Source organism: Scleropages formosus, chromosome 23 (genome assembly GCF_900964775.1).
Source record: "Scleropages formosus chromosome 23, fSclFor1.1, whole genome shotgun sequence".
Lineage (NCBI taxonomy): Eukaryota > Metazoa > Chordata > Actinopteri > Osteoglossiformes > Osteoglossidae > Scleropages > Scleropages formosus.
In genome coordinates this window covers 811071-824671 of record NC_041828.1, presented here as the reverse complement: position 1 = coordinate 824671, position 13601 = coordinate 811071, and the positions used below count along the sequence as shown (strand labels likewise).

Genomic DNA, 13601 nt, shown 5'->3' with positions numbered 1-13601 from the left:
GGGGCTCAGCATAGAGCAGACCTTCTAACCCTCTAACCCTATAACCCTTTAACCCTTTAACCCTTTGAACCCTGAGATCCAGCTCCTTCAGCGTCAGCCTGATTTGTGACCTCTGACGGTAAAAACCTGAGACTGACCTGTCAGTAGGAGCAATGGCTGAATTACACTGGTAAACTGGTGTACAGTGGCAGGTAACATGTAAAGCAGCGTGTTTTAGACACCCCACCCCACTCTGTCAGCAGCGTCTCTCAGCATCTTTTTCCTTCCTGGAACAAGAATTGTCTCCGTCAGCAGCAACAGCACCTCGTCTCTAAGCGCAGCCCCTCTACGTGCCGTTCGTCAGTTTTCCGCAGCTCTCGCCTCTCCCTTTGTCCTGGACCTTCTCCTCTCCTCTCTTCTCCTCTCATCTCCTCTCATCTCTCTCTGTCCCGGACCCTCGTGAATCTTCGGGACGCCAACAATGGTTCCCTACGCGAACATAAACCATAGCGGGGATCGAGAAGAGCTACCTCCTCGTGGTGACCCCCGGGCAACGTCCCTGATGGCTAAGAGCTCTTCAAATTGATGAAACTGGTCTCAGTACCGCCACGCTTTGCCCTATGTTGTTGAAGATTTGTTTCTGATCATACGATAAATAAAATAATAACCATAGCGATACCGCTATCGACGGGTGTTATCACTGGGCAATAACATGGTAATATGATGTTTGCTGAGTTATAAATCTCCGAAGGGACGTCACTCGTGCAGCACGAATCCCTTCGCCAAACCTCAGCCGTAAAGGAGCTACTGGGCCGTTATAATAGATGTGATAATTAGCGGACTCGTGACGCATAATAAATGGCCTCGGCGGGAAGGCACCGCGGTCGGAGAGATGCCGATGGACGCGAGCAGAAGAATTTGGTACGGAATTTCCTGTCGATTCGTGAGATTCGGTGTCGTCTGTTCGGTTGCGCTGAGCGAAAGCAGAATTGCACCGTCACTTCGCTGCACGCGGTGCTCTGGGCACAAAGCGGCGGCCCGCGGGGGGGCGGAGGGGATGGAGGGGTGGAAGGGGGTGGAGGGGCGGAGGGGCGGAGGAGCAGAGGGGCAGAAGGGGCAGGATGGCCGGTGGGGCAGAGGGGAGACAGAGGGGCTGAGGGGGGTGGAGGGGTGGAGGGGCGGAGGGGACAGAGGGGACAGAGGGGGCGCCGGGCCTGCGAACAAACTGTCGACACCGAATGTGTGGACGTCAACGAGGGGCTGAAGGCTTTTTGGGAAGAACAGAAACGCGGCGAAATTGAACAGCGGTCGTGACGTCATTCGGAATTTTACTCATTATACAGCAGGGTAAATTTTACCCCATCAAATCAGGGTACTACAGTTACGTAAAGTTTGTATCAATGGGCCCCATGAGCACGTGTGTGTGTGTGTGTGTGTGTGTGTGTGTGTGTGTGTGTGTGTGTGAGAATCTCTCTTTGAGCTCTGCGGTGTCCAGAAGGTTGTGTGAGTAAACAGCTTTCTCACCAACACGCAACAGCAAAGTATATGAACACACACTAGTGGAGCATTTGTCTGGAAAGTCATTATGGAGGTGGCGGGGCCTGTCCGTATTATGGTGAACACACACACACGCGCACACACACACACACGCGCACACACACACACACACACACACACACACACGCACACAGAGCCTGTGACCCAGTTTAAAATGCCCAGATGAAGAATCAATAATACATAACCTAATTAGCGCTGCACACACGATACATTATTAATAAAAGTAATGGATCCACTCTGAGACTTTTTCATTTGTGACCCACTTCTGGAGCGCGTTTCAGATCCAACGCTGACCACAGTCCGGACACGTGGGGGGTGTCGTCCCCCCCCCCCCCAATAGAGCCGTCCCGACCCGACCGAACACGACGGGGAACCGCACTCCGACACGGTCGTGGCCTCAGCCTCTCTGTCTCACTCGTGTCTGAGGATCTCGGTCTTTTTCGATAACTCATTCAGGGACACACAACTTACACGTGTGTGTGTGTGTGTGTGTGTGTGTGTGTTCTTTTTCACCAGGTTCTCGTCCTTGTCCGTGCTCGAGTTGTCCCGCTTCAGGATGAACCTCTTCTGTGACTCCTCGCACTTCTCATCCTTCACGTGCTCCCCAAAGCGCCGGTCGGGTCTGGGGTTCGAGAAGGACAACAGGGGGTTTGATCCCATACGACGGGGCGCCCTAATCGTGCGTGGACCCCAGCGGGGAAATTCTCACACGCGCACACAGAAGGCCTTGGGCGTGACGCGACGCCCCGGCTGCGGAAAGCAGCGGCGACCGGTTTTTCGCAACGCGCGGGTGAGAAACGACAGGAACGTGGGAAGGAGTCGCGGGGATTCGACACGGCGTCGCGGCGCGGCCGCTCCTCGGGGCTCCTCGCCGCGACGGGAAGCAGCGCTCGCGATCAAAGCGCTATTAGAGCAACATTTCACTGCGAGAGGAGCCTAATGGAGAGAACGTCCTGCGAATGTTAATTACCTCTCCGATCGTTTCCCTCCTCGTTTGAAGCTGGCACGGAGGAGAGTAAACGAGAAAACACACACGCGCGGTTCGATACGGTAAAAACGCACTCTCTTAAATATATTAATGTTCATGTAAAATTAGGCATTAATTGTCATTTCCCGTTACTGTATTTCCTGGGAAACACAACGCAATTTGAGAGATGCGTCCAGTGCAATTGAATAATAATTAAAAACGTAAAACGAGCCGTTTTGTGCCGTATCGTAACACACCAAGGACAGGCGTGAGGAAAGGAGACGCTCGCACTTTGACGACGGTTTAGAGACGCGCTGAGATTGTAGCTCAAAAGAGACTTGGATTTGCAGTGGGGGGCTGTGTGTGTGTGTGTGTGTGTGAGTGTGTGTGTGTGAGTGAGTGAGTGAGTGAGTGAGTGTGTGTGTGGACACATCGACTGTATGCACTGAAAGTATCTTTTCTTTTCCTCCACAGTCACACAACAACTGTGCCTTCAAATGGGTAATTATGGCCTGTATGAGGAGCGCAAAGTTAATAAGCAATGTGTGTGTGTGTGTGTGTGTGTGTTACAACCTGCTTTCGTTTCTTCATCTGTTTACAATGCGATCGTCACCCACCTTGTTAACACCTTTTCCGTGGCATTTAATGGACTTTGAGGAGTTTTTCCCAGTTATTTTGCTTGTTTCAATAACTTTATTGAATGTAATATTTTGCGTTCCGGAGCGTCGCAGGTTACTGCGCGCACACGCACACACACACGCGCACACACACACAGGGACGTTAACAGGAGTATCGGGAAGCACTTTGCACGGAAAATGGGTCACACTCGACGCACCATTACTGGCACATTTTCTCCAATTTCTCGCACGGCTCGGCGCCCATTGTGTGCCGTTCGCGAGCGCAGTCGGCATCCGTGGAAGAGCTCCGAGTGGAAGTCGGCGGAAAGGAGGAAAAGGGGCTGATGTAACGCGGTGCAATGTGCGGGAGGAGAGCGAGGACGACGGCGAAGGCCTCGCTGAGCCCCGCTAGTGTCTCTGAGCGTCCGGGGTGACAGAACAGGACAGGAGCAAAAGCAGAACGTACGGCAAGTGTCCGCTGGCAACTTCCCCGCACACACACGTGTGTGTGTGTGTGTGTGTGTGTGTGTGTGTGTGTGTGTGTGTGTGTGGGGAAACCCCAGCAGACGCAGCGAAAACGCACAAACTCCTCACGGCCCAGCGAGTGTGAGGGAGCAGTGCTCCCCGCTGCACCACTGTGCCGCCTGTACATTACAAAATCATTTCTTAAAAGGTATTTCATCTACAGTACGCGAGGCTTCGCCGCAAAACAATAAATGTGGAACCGACTCCTCTGTCGATCGTCGGAAAAACTAAAGTTATTTTTACCTGTTATTTGTCACGTTGCACTTTTTGCACTTTCTCTGTATGACGTTAGGAAGCACTCGGGGCGATTTTGGGCGAACTCGGCACGGCCTTGGCAATGACGCCCGGACACTTACATTCTCGTATTGCTCGTTTTGTTGATGATGACAGATTTCCCAGTTTGGTCCACGTTGTGGTCCATGCCGAAGTAGGCAGCCACTCTGTGCACCAGCATCCTGTGGTAGGAGGACATCTGAGGGAACTTCTTGAAAGGGTTGCTGGAGGATGGCGGTGGAGGGGGGCACAGGGGCAGGACAAGGGTGCAGGGGGTTAACTGGGCTTTCTGGGGAAAAGCAGCCAGACAGAGAAAGACACAGACACACACACACACACACACAGTCTGCCAGTTCCACATGAAGAATCACTCGGGCAACAAGCAACCCAACAAGACTCAGTCTTTACACTGGAGGTGGTGTTGCTATGTGGGAGTGTGTGTGTGTGTGTGTGTGTGTACATGCGGTACAGCAGTGTGAAAATGACCAAAACCTGCTACATACTTGTTGTCAGCGATGAAGTCGATCATTTCCTGCTCCAGCTTCAGAAGCATCATCCTGTCCCTGTGAGAAAGTCCAAAGAGATGCGTCAGGTTTCGGGCAGGAGCTCTACAGATGCGACCGGGGTGGGGGGAGCCCACGATACACCTGCTAGAAAGCCCGTCTGGCAGGAAAGGCCGGGGTACGAGAGAGCGAGCGAGTGAGCGAGAGAGAGAAAGAGAGAGAGAGAGAGAGAGAGAGAGAGAGAGAGAGAGAGAGCGACCGCGTCAGGATCTTGGCAGCTTCCTTGAGGCCTGCGACGTCTTCTGGAGTCACTGGAAAAGCACAAGTGCAGCTTTTCTACAACAACGTGACGGGTGAGAGGCGCCACTTGACGGAGGAGCAACAACTGAGCGCATCAAAATGCAGATGTGCCACTCGCATTCTTTTCATTCTCACGGCGATGGCATCGGGAGCACAACCGTACGCAGCAGCATTTCGCCCGTCTCACGCTCTCTCGTGAGCTTCTCCTCCTCGTCTTCGGTTTCCTTTCGCGTCCCGGCACGCCGGATCCTCGTCTCACACGCACGCTCCAGTTTTTTCATTTTCCAGCACATTCGGCTCCTTTTTCCAGTTCCTAAGCGCATCGGTCGGCCGCAGCGCGTCTCACGCAAAGGGAGCGCGTCCTGCGCTTAATGTCCGGACCCCCGAGAAGAGCGGCGTGTGTGGGACCGCCTCCGTTCGGCTCGAGCGTGAGAAGCTCCCGTCTGCTCTTCCTGGGAGTCGCCGATCAATAACGGGAGGAGCGAAGTACGTTTGCGGGATCGATCGATGAGCAGGCAGCACCAAACAGGAGGCTGTGCAGACACCGCATTTCTGCTCTCACTCATTTCAAGGGGCTCTATTTTCAATGAGCTCAAAGTTAACAAAGTATTTAAATAAAAAGCTTCAAAGGTTTTTTCTTATTGCTACAGAGAAACTAACCAGCAACTTACTGTCGGTGTCACTGAGCTTTTACTGACTGTGAATTCGGCACATTTGGGTTCACATACAGAACAAAGGACAAAGAGAAAGATAGTGAAACAAGCGTGCGCGCACACACACACACGCACACACACACGCACACACACGTCAGCAAGGAGGCCATGCCCTCACCTGGTGTTTTTCTGCAAGGTATTCACTAAGAAGTCGTGCAGGTCGATGCCGGTGGAGTCGGTGTACTCCTGGCTATGATCTGCACCAAAGCAGAGGACACCGGTGAATACGAGGATGCGGCAACGCAGTCGCACTGCAAGGAAATGGACGTTTGGCTAAAGGTCAAACGGGAGCAAAGAGGGACCGCATCAACTCGGAGACGTCTGAAGGAGCCGCTCCGGCAGCTATCTGCTCGTGCGGTCCGGCGACAGGCCGAGGAACAGCGCAGTCAGCGGAGGCACGAGAGGAAAATGACAACATGAAAAGGGCCTTGTTTCCGAGGTTGACGTTTCAATTTCTCCTGAGGACGGCAAAGTCTGGGTCCTTATTGTTCGTATTAAAGACTGGGGACAGCACAATGGGGACGGCACAATGGGGACGGCACAATGGGCACGGCCCCCCTCCAGCACCCCAAGAATATGTGGAAAAAAGAAATCATATTTCACACAATACCTGACAAGAGCCATTGTAGTCCTGAGCCGTACAAACATCTCCACCTCCCACACGAGCCACCTGCACACTGACGCACACTCGATCCATCAAAGACACACACACACACACACACACACACACTCATACGTATACATAATGCCTGACCAAAATAACACAAGAACAGCCTCGACACATTGCCCGTAGTGCTTGGAAACACACACAACACACACGGACACACTATGGACAATGTTCCCTGCCAATGTTCCCCTGCTGAACTGTCCGCAGTCAGTCAGTCACACAGCAGCTCGTTGGAAACCCTGCTAATCTGCGACAAACGCTGGATGCGGAGGCAAAAACAAGTTTCTGCAGTATCGTTCTAGAACAAAGCGCCAAATGTGCTGCACAAGCAGTGGTGTGTGTTTGTGTGTGCTGGTGGGGGCTGTTCTTTGCCATATTAGCTGACGGGACTCATTAGACACACTGCTTCCATGTGGTAAGCCATTTAAAGAGGCGTGATGATGAATAGCCGGTGCAGAGGTGAGCGCCGTTTCTGCGGCCTAATTAGGCACCGTGTGCATATAAAGGACGGAACAGCTGGCTGGAAGCCTTAAATGATCACCGGGACAGAGCAGGGCACCGCTGGCTGCCGCTGACCGGAACGCGGACCGTGCCAATTAGTGCGCCTCCCCTGCGGGTCGGCCCGTGCGCCCAAATTAATCATAGCGCTAGGCCCTCCTCTTATGTCCTCTTTTATGCTCCAGGTTTTGATGAGAGGCTTTTGCTTTCATATATTTTCAGTCCTATAAAAAAAAGAAAAGGGAAAAAAAGAGGAGAACTCACCTTTCGATAGCATTCGGATTTTTGGTTTTTCATTACACTTCTCTGTCTCTTTGTTTTTGTCTGCATCCAGTTCATCTCTGCTGGGTTTGCTGTCCTCCGGAAAACAAGGCAAAGCGGTAATCTGCAGCGGAATTGAACCCTGCAGGTATGAGACAAGATGCAAAACGCTCACGTTCACAGTCAATACCGCTCATGGGTCACTCCTCTATAGACGGACGTATAAACCACACGTGCGATATGGTTTCTGGTACGTGACGGTATCTCCTAAGAACAAACTGATAGGATTCCTCCTTCCTAACACAGCGTACATGTTCACTGAAACTCTTACATGAATGAAAGAAACTGCTTTAATCCCAGAGGGAAATTCTGCATATGCACACAAACACACACACACAGTGCTGCTTGAAAGTATGTGAACCTTACAGGGATGCTCATTATTGCTGTATAATATATTATAATGTAGAATTCCTGTATGACATATTCAAATAAAGTTCTGAAATCTAAATCTTAAAACAGATGTAAAAGCTATAAAAAGATGACGATTTACACACCTGACTCTACTTACCTACTTGGTTTAACCAAAGCAAGGCTTCACTTATTTTTGCACCTGCGCTACTCCTGTGTTTCTGCTGCACATGTGATTTCCTCCAAAGTACCCAATGGAAATGGTCACTGCACACCTATTGACAAAGACTGATTCTCGTTAAATAACCGTTTTGTGGTAAATCTCAAGTGGTTTCCATACTTAGAAGCAGCACTTGTACACTTCCGGCCAGTCGCTGCAGGCACAGGGATAAGTAAGCAGACGGATCTTGACAGCGGCGCAGTGAACTGTACTGTACGGTAAATCCTAGACAGGAGCTCCGGTGTGAAACTACTCATGGTTCACATCAGGGTTTCTTAACCTGGGCTCCACAGACAGGTTTTGGGAGGGTTTGTGAACTTGCATGGGAAAACTACTGTTTGTCTTCATTATTATTATTATTATTGTTTATTTTCACTAACCTCTGAAATGCAGCATTTCCTTCGAGTACGAACGTAGGCAATATGAATCTTTTGATAACTGTATTTCAGTGTAACTGGATTCTTTCCTAATCCTCTGTGTTTGACCTTACCGTCAGACAGGCGCCATAGGCTTCAGCAGACAACCACAGGACTCCACGGCATAAAAAGCTGAAGAAGCCTGCGCTGGAGGGACTTATACTTGCACACCAGATCCATATACTTTAATTAGGACGAACAGCAAAGATTTGGGTTTAATGTGGCCCGAGGGCTGCGGCACCGCACCGGGTCTCGCTCTACAATCTAATGAAGGGGGAAGGAGACAAGTGCTTCGAAGCATCGAACCCTCGGGCAGCCGGAGCGCGGGAGGAAGAGCGCCGGTTCTCTCGGTTTACAGTGCGAGGTTCAACGCGTTTCACCCTTCTTACCGCGCTCTGGGGGCCCCTGGCCCTATTGCCTACCCCCGAGATGAACACGCAAGAAGGGTGGCGGTTCCCTCCCTTTCCAGATTCGCAGAGCGTCGCAGCTCCTCATGGTAGAGCTCCTCTCCCTTTTATTTTCTCAGCAGCCTCACGAATGGTACGCAGCGTTCTGTCAGTCACATTCAATGCTCTCTTTATTTATACCGTGTTCATACCGCACTCTCACATCTCACTTCCTCCCTAAAGAAACTGGCTTTCCTGCACACTTTAAATCACTGTCCCCACTTCCACTGGTAGCAGGGCACCTGCTCGCTCCGGTCACACACACACACACCACGCAAAAGTAGTGTTTACAGGGTAAAAAAACACAGTGAAATCAGCGTGAATAACGGCACTGCATAGGAGACAGCCTGACTGAGACACCAGAGTCACAGTGCACCAGGGTACCAGCATCCCCAATGCATGTATACCATAGTATAGCAGGGTACCAGCATCCCCAATGGGTGTTCACACATGGCTGAAGAAGTGTGAATTACCTCCGCTCCCCAATGACAGGCCGCCTCCCCTTTCTGAGGAAAGCCCTGCTGAGCACAGGGTTCGACTGCGTCCACAGTGACCGGCTCCTGCTGAATGAGTGGTCTGCCCCCCCCCCCCCCCTTCGGGAACAAAGTGTGTATTTTCGCCAATAAAAAGCACGACTCTCTGGGGCTTTTCACACATCAATTAACGTCCGTCTGGCTGTCCCGCTCCCCCCCTCTCCCCGTCGCACCTACGGAATGAACACCCGCCGTCGAGGGGAGGGCAGCTCTGTGCTGTTACCATGGCGACCTGCCGACCACTGCTGGTCCCTGTCCAGCCTCTCCTGTGGGTTCCCAGAGGGACAGTGCCCTTGCATGTCCTTGAGCGCGGCTGCTCGCTCGCAGCACTTGCAGGGAGGGGGCAGAGTCTTGTACCTGATTATCCTCAGCACCGTCTACAGGTAAAGGCAGGGAAGACTCGTCGCACACGGCCAGGCTGCGCACCAGCTTGCCTTTGGACTGCAAGACAGAAAGAGGACAAGCGACGTCAGATAGGCCGGGTGGAGGGTGCCCTCGGTGATGCACTCGACATGATGTGCAACGTCAAACGCATGCCAACACACACCGTGTTCAAATTTTCATTCCACGGTACACACACACACACACACACGCTGTGCACACACTCTCCGGCAGCCATGTAGAGGTGACGACCCGGTTAAAAAGCCCTCAGTTTATATTTAGCGCAGCCACCTGAGGTTGGACCTCTGGGAAAGGTGCACCCGCTTGAGCGGCGGGTCCAAACCGCACCAGGAACGCCGTGTCCTCATCTCCGCCGCCAGGTACTGAGCCCAGGGGAGGAGTGATAATGAACATGGGCTTAGAGCTCTATGAAACCACCCCGGGGTAATGACTAATCCTTCAGCTCAATCAGTGTGGTTTCCTCCTCAATAAATAAATAAGCGCTTCAATGACAGGAGAGGCTTTTTAAGGATGTCCTTCATGAATATGATGTACGCGCGAATAACACTTTGAAATTGACCGTACAGAACAGGACACCCTTGTATGTCTTGAAGAGCGAACTGCACTGAGAAACGGGGTGGGAACTGGACAGGTATTTTGGTTCCAGGCTGCATTTATGTAAATCGTGCAGAGGAAATGAAAGACCGAATAATGAATGAATACAAGGTGTCCTTTTCGGCAGAGGAGCAGGACAATCCCCAGAGACGAGAGGACGCCGTGCCTTTAAGGGGCCGTGTCCTAATTATGCGTGGCCTCTTTTCTCAGACTCCGCCCCTGCCTCAAATTTTGCTACCCAAAGTGGTTTCTGCCGCTGGGACTTGAGGACAGGGTGGGTGAGTTCATGATGCGGTGAGATTTATGGTTAACCGGTGGGAAACACACACACAAACACACACACACCATATCTATTCACATGCACATGATTTGTGCTCGAGCGCATGAATGTCCACTGGACTGCTGAAGAACCGGTTCATTTGAAGCGATCCTGTCTTGAATGACATACCTAGTACTGACACACTAATACATGAACACAGGGCAGCAGGTACTGCCTTCTGCTCAAGGGACCCAGGTTCCAATGCAGTGATACACTAAAAATTACCCAGCTGTACATGTGGGTAAATAAGTGTAAGTAGGTTGGGGTTAAGGGGGTCTGACTGCACACAAAAGTGAACGAGGGGTGGGGAACAAGGGATTTTCACAACAAAATGAACATGGGTGGGGCACATGCAGCTGAGTGGCACAAGAGCAGCTGAGGACACACAGGTACACACAGGTATACGCACACACACACACCCCACTGCACCCACAGCGGCCTCCCACAGACATGCAGGCCTACCTTTGCTCTCTTTCTCGGCTGGCCCTGGTTTACTTCCCTCCTCTGTGCGACAGCAGACAACAAACAGAGACACGACTGGGTGAGATGGGATGGACGGACAGCCAGACAGGCGCGCGCACACACACACACACACACACACACACACACACACACACACACACACACACACACACACACACACACACAGTCCGCAGATGGTGACGGGCTGCACGGGGCACCAAGGAGAGCACACAAACCTCGCTGCCGTCACGACTCAGACAGCCGGCCGGGGGCCCGATCAAGGACGTCTCCGCCGGGGACCCTGTCGCATGGGTTGCCATGGCGAACAGACATGTCATGGAACACTAATGCCCCGCTTTGTCTAAACTGTCCACAAGGACGGTTGCGTCGGGCAGCTCTGGGAACGGCTGCCAATAGGGAGCGCACAGACCCAGCGCGGGTAGAGGGTTATTCGTACGCAACCGCGCACAACCGATCGCATCACCGCTTGGTGTTTTTACCCACAGCCACTGAATGACACTTCAAAGTGGAGGAGATCCTAGCAGCTTTTGTGCTGATCGCCTCCGTCAGCATCCTTTTCACACTCATTCTTCAAAGAGGTACGAGAACGAGGGGCGGGGCAAGACAAGGAGCGGCAGATGCCAGAATGGGGCGGAGCTACAAGGTGGGATTACTGCGAACGTAATGGGACAGGGGGCTTCGATGGCAGCGAAGAGGGCCGATGCAGGGGGCGGAGCCAAAGGCCGACACAAGGGGTGGAGCCCCGTGCAGGAGAGACGGCTCACCTGTTGTTCAGCCCGGGTGTCGCTCTGCTCGAGAGTGCAGCTGGGGGGCGCGCACAGCACTGGCGAGGGCGAAGGGCAGGGCCAGGATGGGAGGGACGCTGTGTCGCCAACCTCCCGGGCAGACCGGGGCTCAGCGGGGACCTCGGGGCTTCCCTCCAGGCTCGCCGTGTCCACCTCAGACATCCTCACCACAGCCGCTTACACACGGAGGGGAAACGGAAACCTGCGGTGGGAGAGGAGGTGTCTGACACGCACGCACGCACACGCACGCACGCACACACACACACACACACACACACACACACACACACACACACACACACACACGCAGGCATGAAAAACAACTGGAACTGCACTGACGCACAAGCACACCCTCGGCTGCTCTCAGGAGCGTGTCCCAAGTGGTGCGGGAGTGGAGGAGTGTGGGGGCGCATCATCACGAGTCTTTTTTTACCGCCCGTATTGCGAGCAGGACCTGCCCCGCTTCTGGTAACTGACGCAAATGACAAAAGCCAACAGGTGGTAATGAAAGGCATCCAAGGGCAGGTGCCGCGAGGCCGTCGGACTGACAGGTGGCTTACGAAAGCATGTCTGCCCACATCCAGCGCCCAGGGCTCGTCTTTCCTACACACACGCAGCATGGGAAGGGCGATGTGTGTGTGTGTGTGTGTGTGTGTGTGTGTGTGTGTGAGGCAGCGGGGCGAAGGAGACGCACGGCAGGGAGCAAGTACACTCCCCAGCACGGTTAAACAGGAAGCCCACTGACGCAGTTATTTTATTCGCTCACTTGACACTTTTCTCCAAGGTGACTGGAGAAGGGAGAAGCTGTTTACACTGATTTCTTTTATTCCAGCAGGAGGGGGATCCAGACTGTGGTACTGCAGTGGTTAGAGAGGTGGTTCTTTGCCACCGCAGGATCTGAGTTCGAGTCCCACCTCTTGCCGTAGTGCCCTTGATCGTGGTACTAACCCTGAAGCGATACAGTAAAAGTTAGCCTGCTATACAAATGGGTAAATCAGTGTAAGCTGTTTTGGAGAAAGGTGTGAGTAAGTAAATAAACAGGTGTAACTGCAATGTGGTGAAAGCGCCACTTGCTCCGACTAAAAAGAGTCAAACCGAGAGCGTCTTCTCGCCCAGCTGTCCCACCCCCCACTGACCGCTTCTCCCGAGAGGGAGATCACTTATCGCCGGGCCGGACGGGACCCCGCCACACGTACACATGGCGAGCCCGGGAAGCGGGTGAATCGCTATCTCTATCCGTGGCATCCTGCTCGCTGCGAGAGCTGTCTGCTCGCGTGATGTCTCTGTCAGCGGCACCGTGCCGTGGAAGGCCAGCGCTGACAGGAGAGGAATCTGCCTTGCGGGGGGGGGGGGGGGGGATCTGCATCGCAGGCTCCATGACGAGTCATCCCATCGGGTACGGTGGCTGCACCGTATGTTTCCGTGGGGGGAAACGATGACAATTAGCAGAAACGCACACAAATGGTAATGGCTGCGCTTCCTCGGCGCACTCAGAGCCGCGCTGCATTCCGGAGCGTTTTGTCGAGATCAAACTGTTAGCGTCTGACTCTCCTTTATTTCGTTGTAGCTGCCGGCTGCTCATTTCGCTGCTACAGAAGATTAAACAACATCTGTCAAACCGCTTCCATAAATCGCACCCGAGTTAACGTGTTGGAGAAGTTGCGCTGCTTCCGCCTGTCATCGCGTTTGACGGATCACGCACTCGAAGGTATCGGCGGAGGATTATGCGCTGTACTCTCGGAGAGGAAAATAGAGAAACAAACGATCACCTAACCGAACGTCCTTTCCAGTCGACAAATGCGCAGACGCTCAAAACCACCATTAGCGGGGCGAAGACTGCAGTAGGCGTCAGGGTGCCGGGGGCTCGGAGCCCAGCCTTACCTTGAGTCCTCGAGTGGCAGTGCCCGTGGGGGGGTGTGTCGCTGGGTAACACCTCTGGTGCCGGTGCGGTCGGTCAGAATCGTCAGGAGTGACCCGCGCGGGAGCGAGTCCCACGTCCCCATGAAAGGTGCCCGGACGAGACGGCGTTTCCTCCTCACTTTCGGACAGCTGGCCGTGCCGCTGCCATCCTGGGGTTGGCGAGAGCGGTCGCTGTCAGACGGCGGTCACAGAGATGCCGGAGCAGGCTGCGAGGC

General features: G+C 53.2%; 1 protein-coding gene across 6 annotated transcripts in view; it reads right to left on the bottom strand.

The window, feature by feature from the left end:
• arpp21 (cAMP-regulated phosphoprotein, 21) overlaps nucleotides 1-13601 on the bottom strand; it is a 49056-nt gene that overhangs the window by 21110 nt on the left and 14345 nt on the right. For 4 of the 6 annotated variants that reach the window (XM_029248155.1, XM_029248157.1, XM_029248159.1 and 1 more), the window contains exons 2-10: nucleotides 13348-13535; nucleotides 11446-11689; nucleotides 10661-10702; nucleotides 9241-9324; nucleotides 6864-7002; nucleotides 5553-5631; nucleotides 4422-4481; nucleotides 4002-4142; nucleotides 2050-2158 (exon numbers count right to left, since the gene is read on the bottom strand). In XM_029248155.1, coding sequence (XP_029103988.1) covers nucleotides 2050-2158; nucleotides 4002-4142; nucleotides 4422-4481; nucleotides 5553-5631; nucleotides 6864-7002; nucleotides 9241-9324; nucleotides 10661-10702; nucleotides 11446-11628 — 837 coding nt within the window. In that variant the 5' untranslated portion in view covers nucleotides 11629-11689; nucleotides 13348-13535. The remainder of the gene's footprint in view (nucleotides 1-2049; nucleotides 2159-4001; nucleotides 4143-4421; nucleotides 4482-5552; nucleotides 5632-6863; nucleotides 7003-9240; nucleotides 9325-10660; nucleotides 10703-11445; nucleotides 11690-13347; nucleotides 13536-13601) is intronic. The other 2 variants (XM_029248156.1, XM_029248158.1) reach the window with 2 other exon arrangements.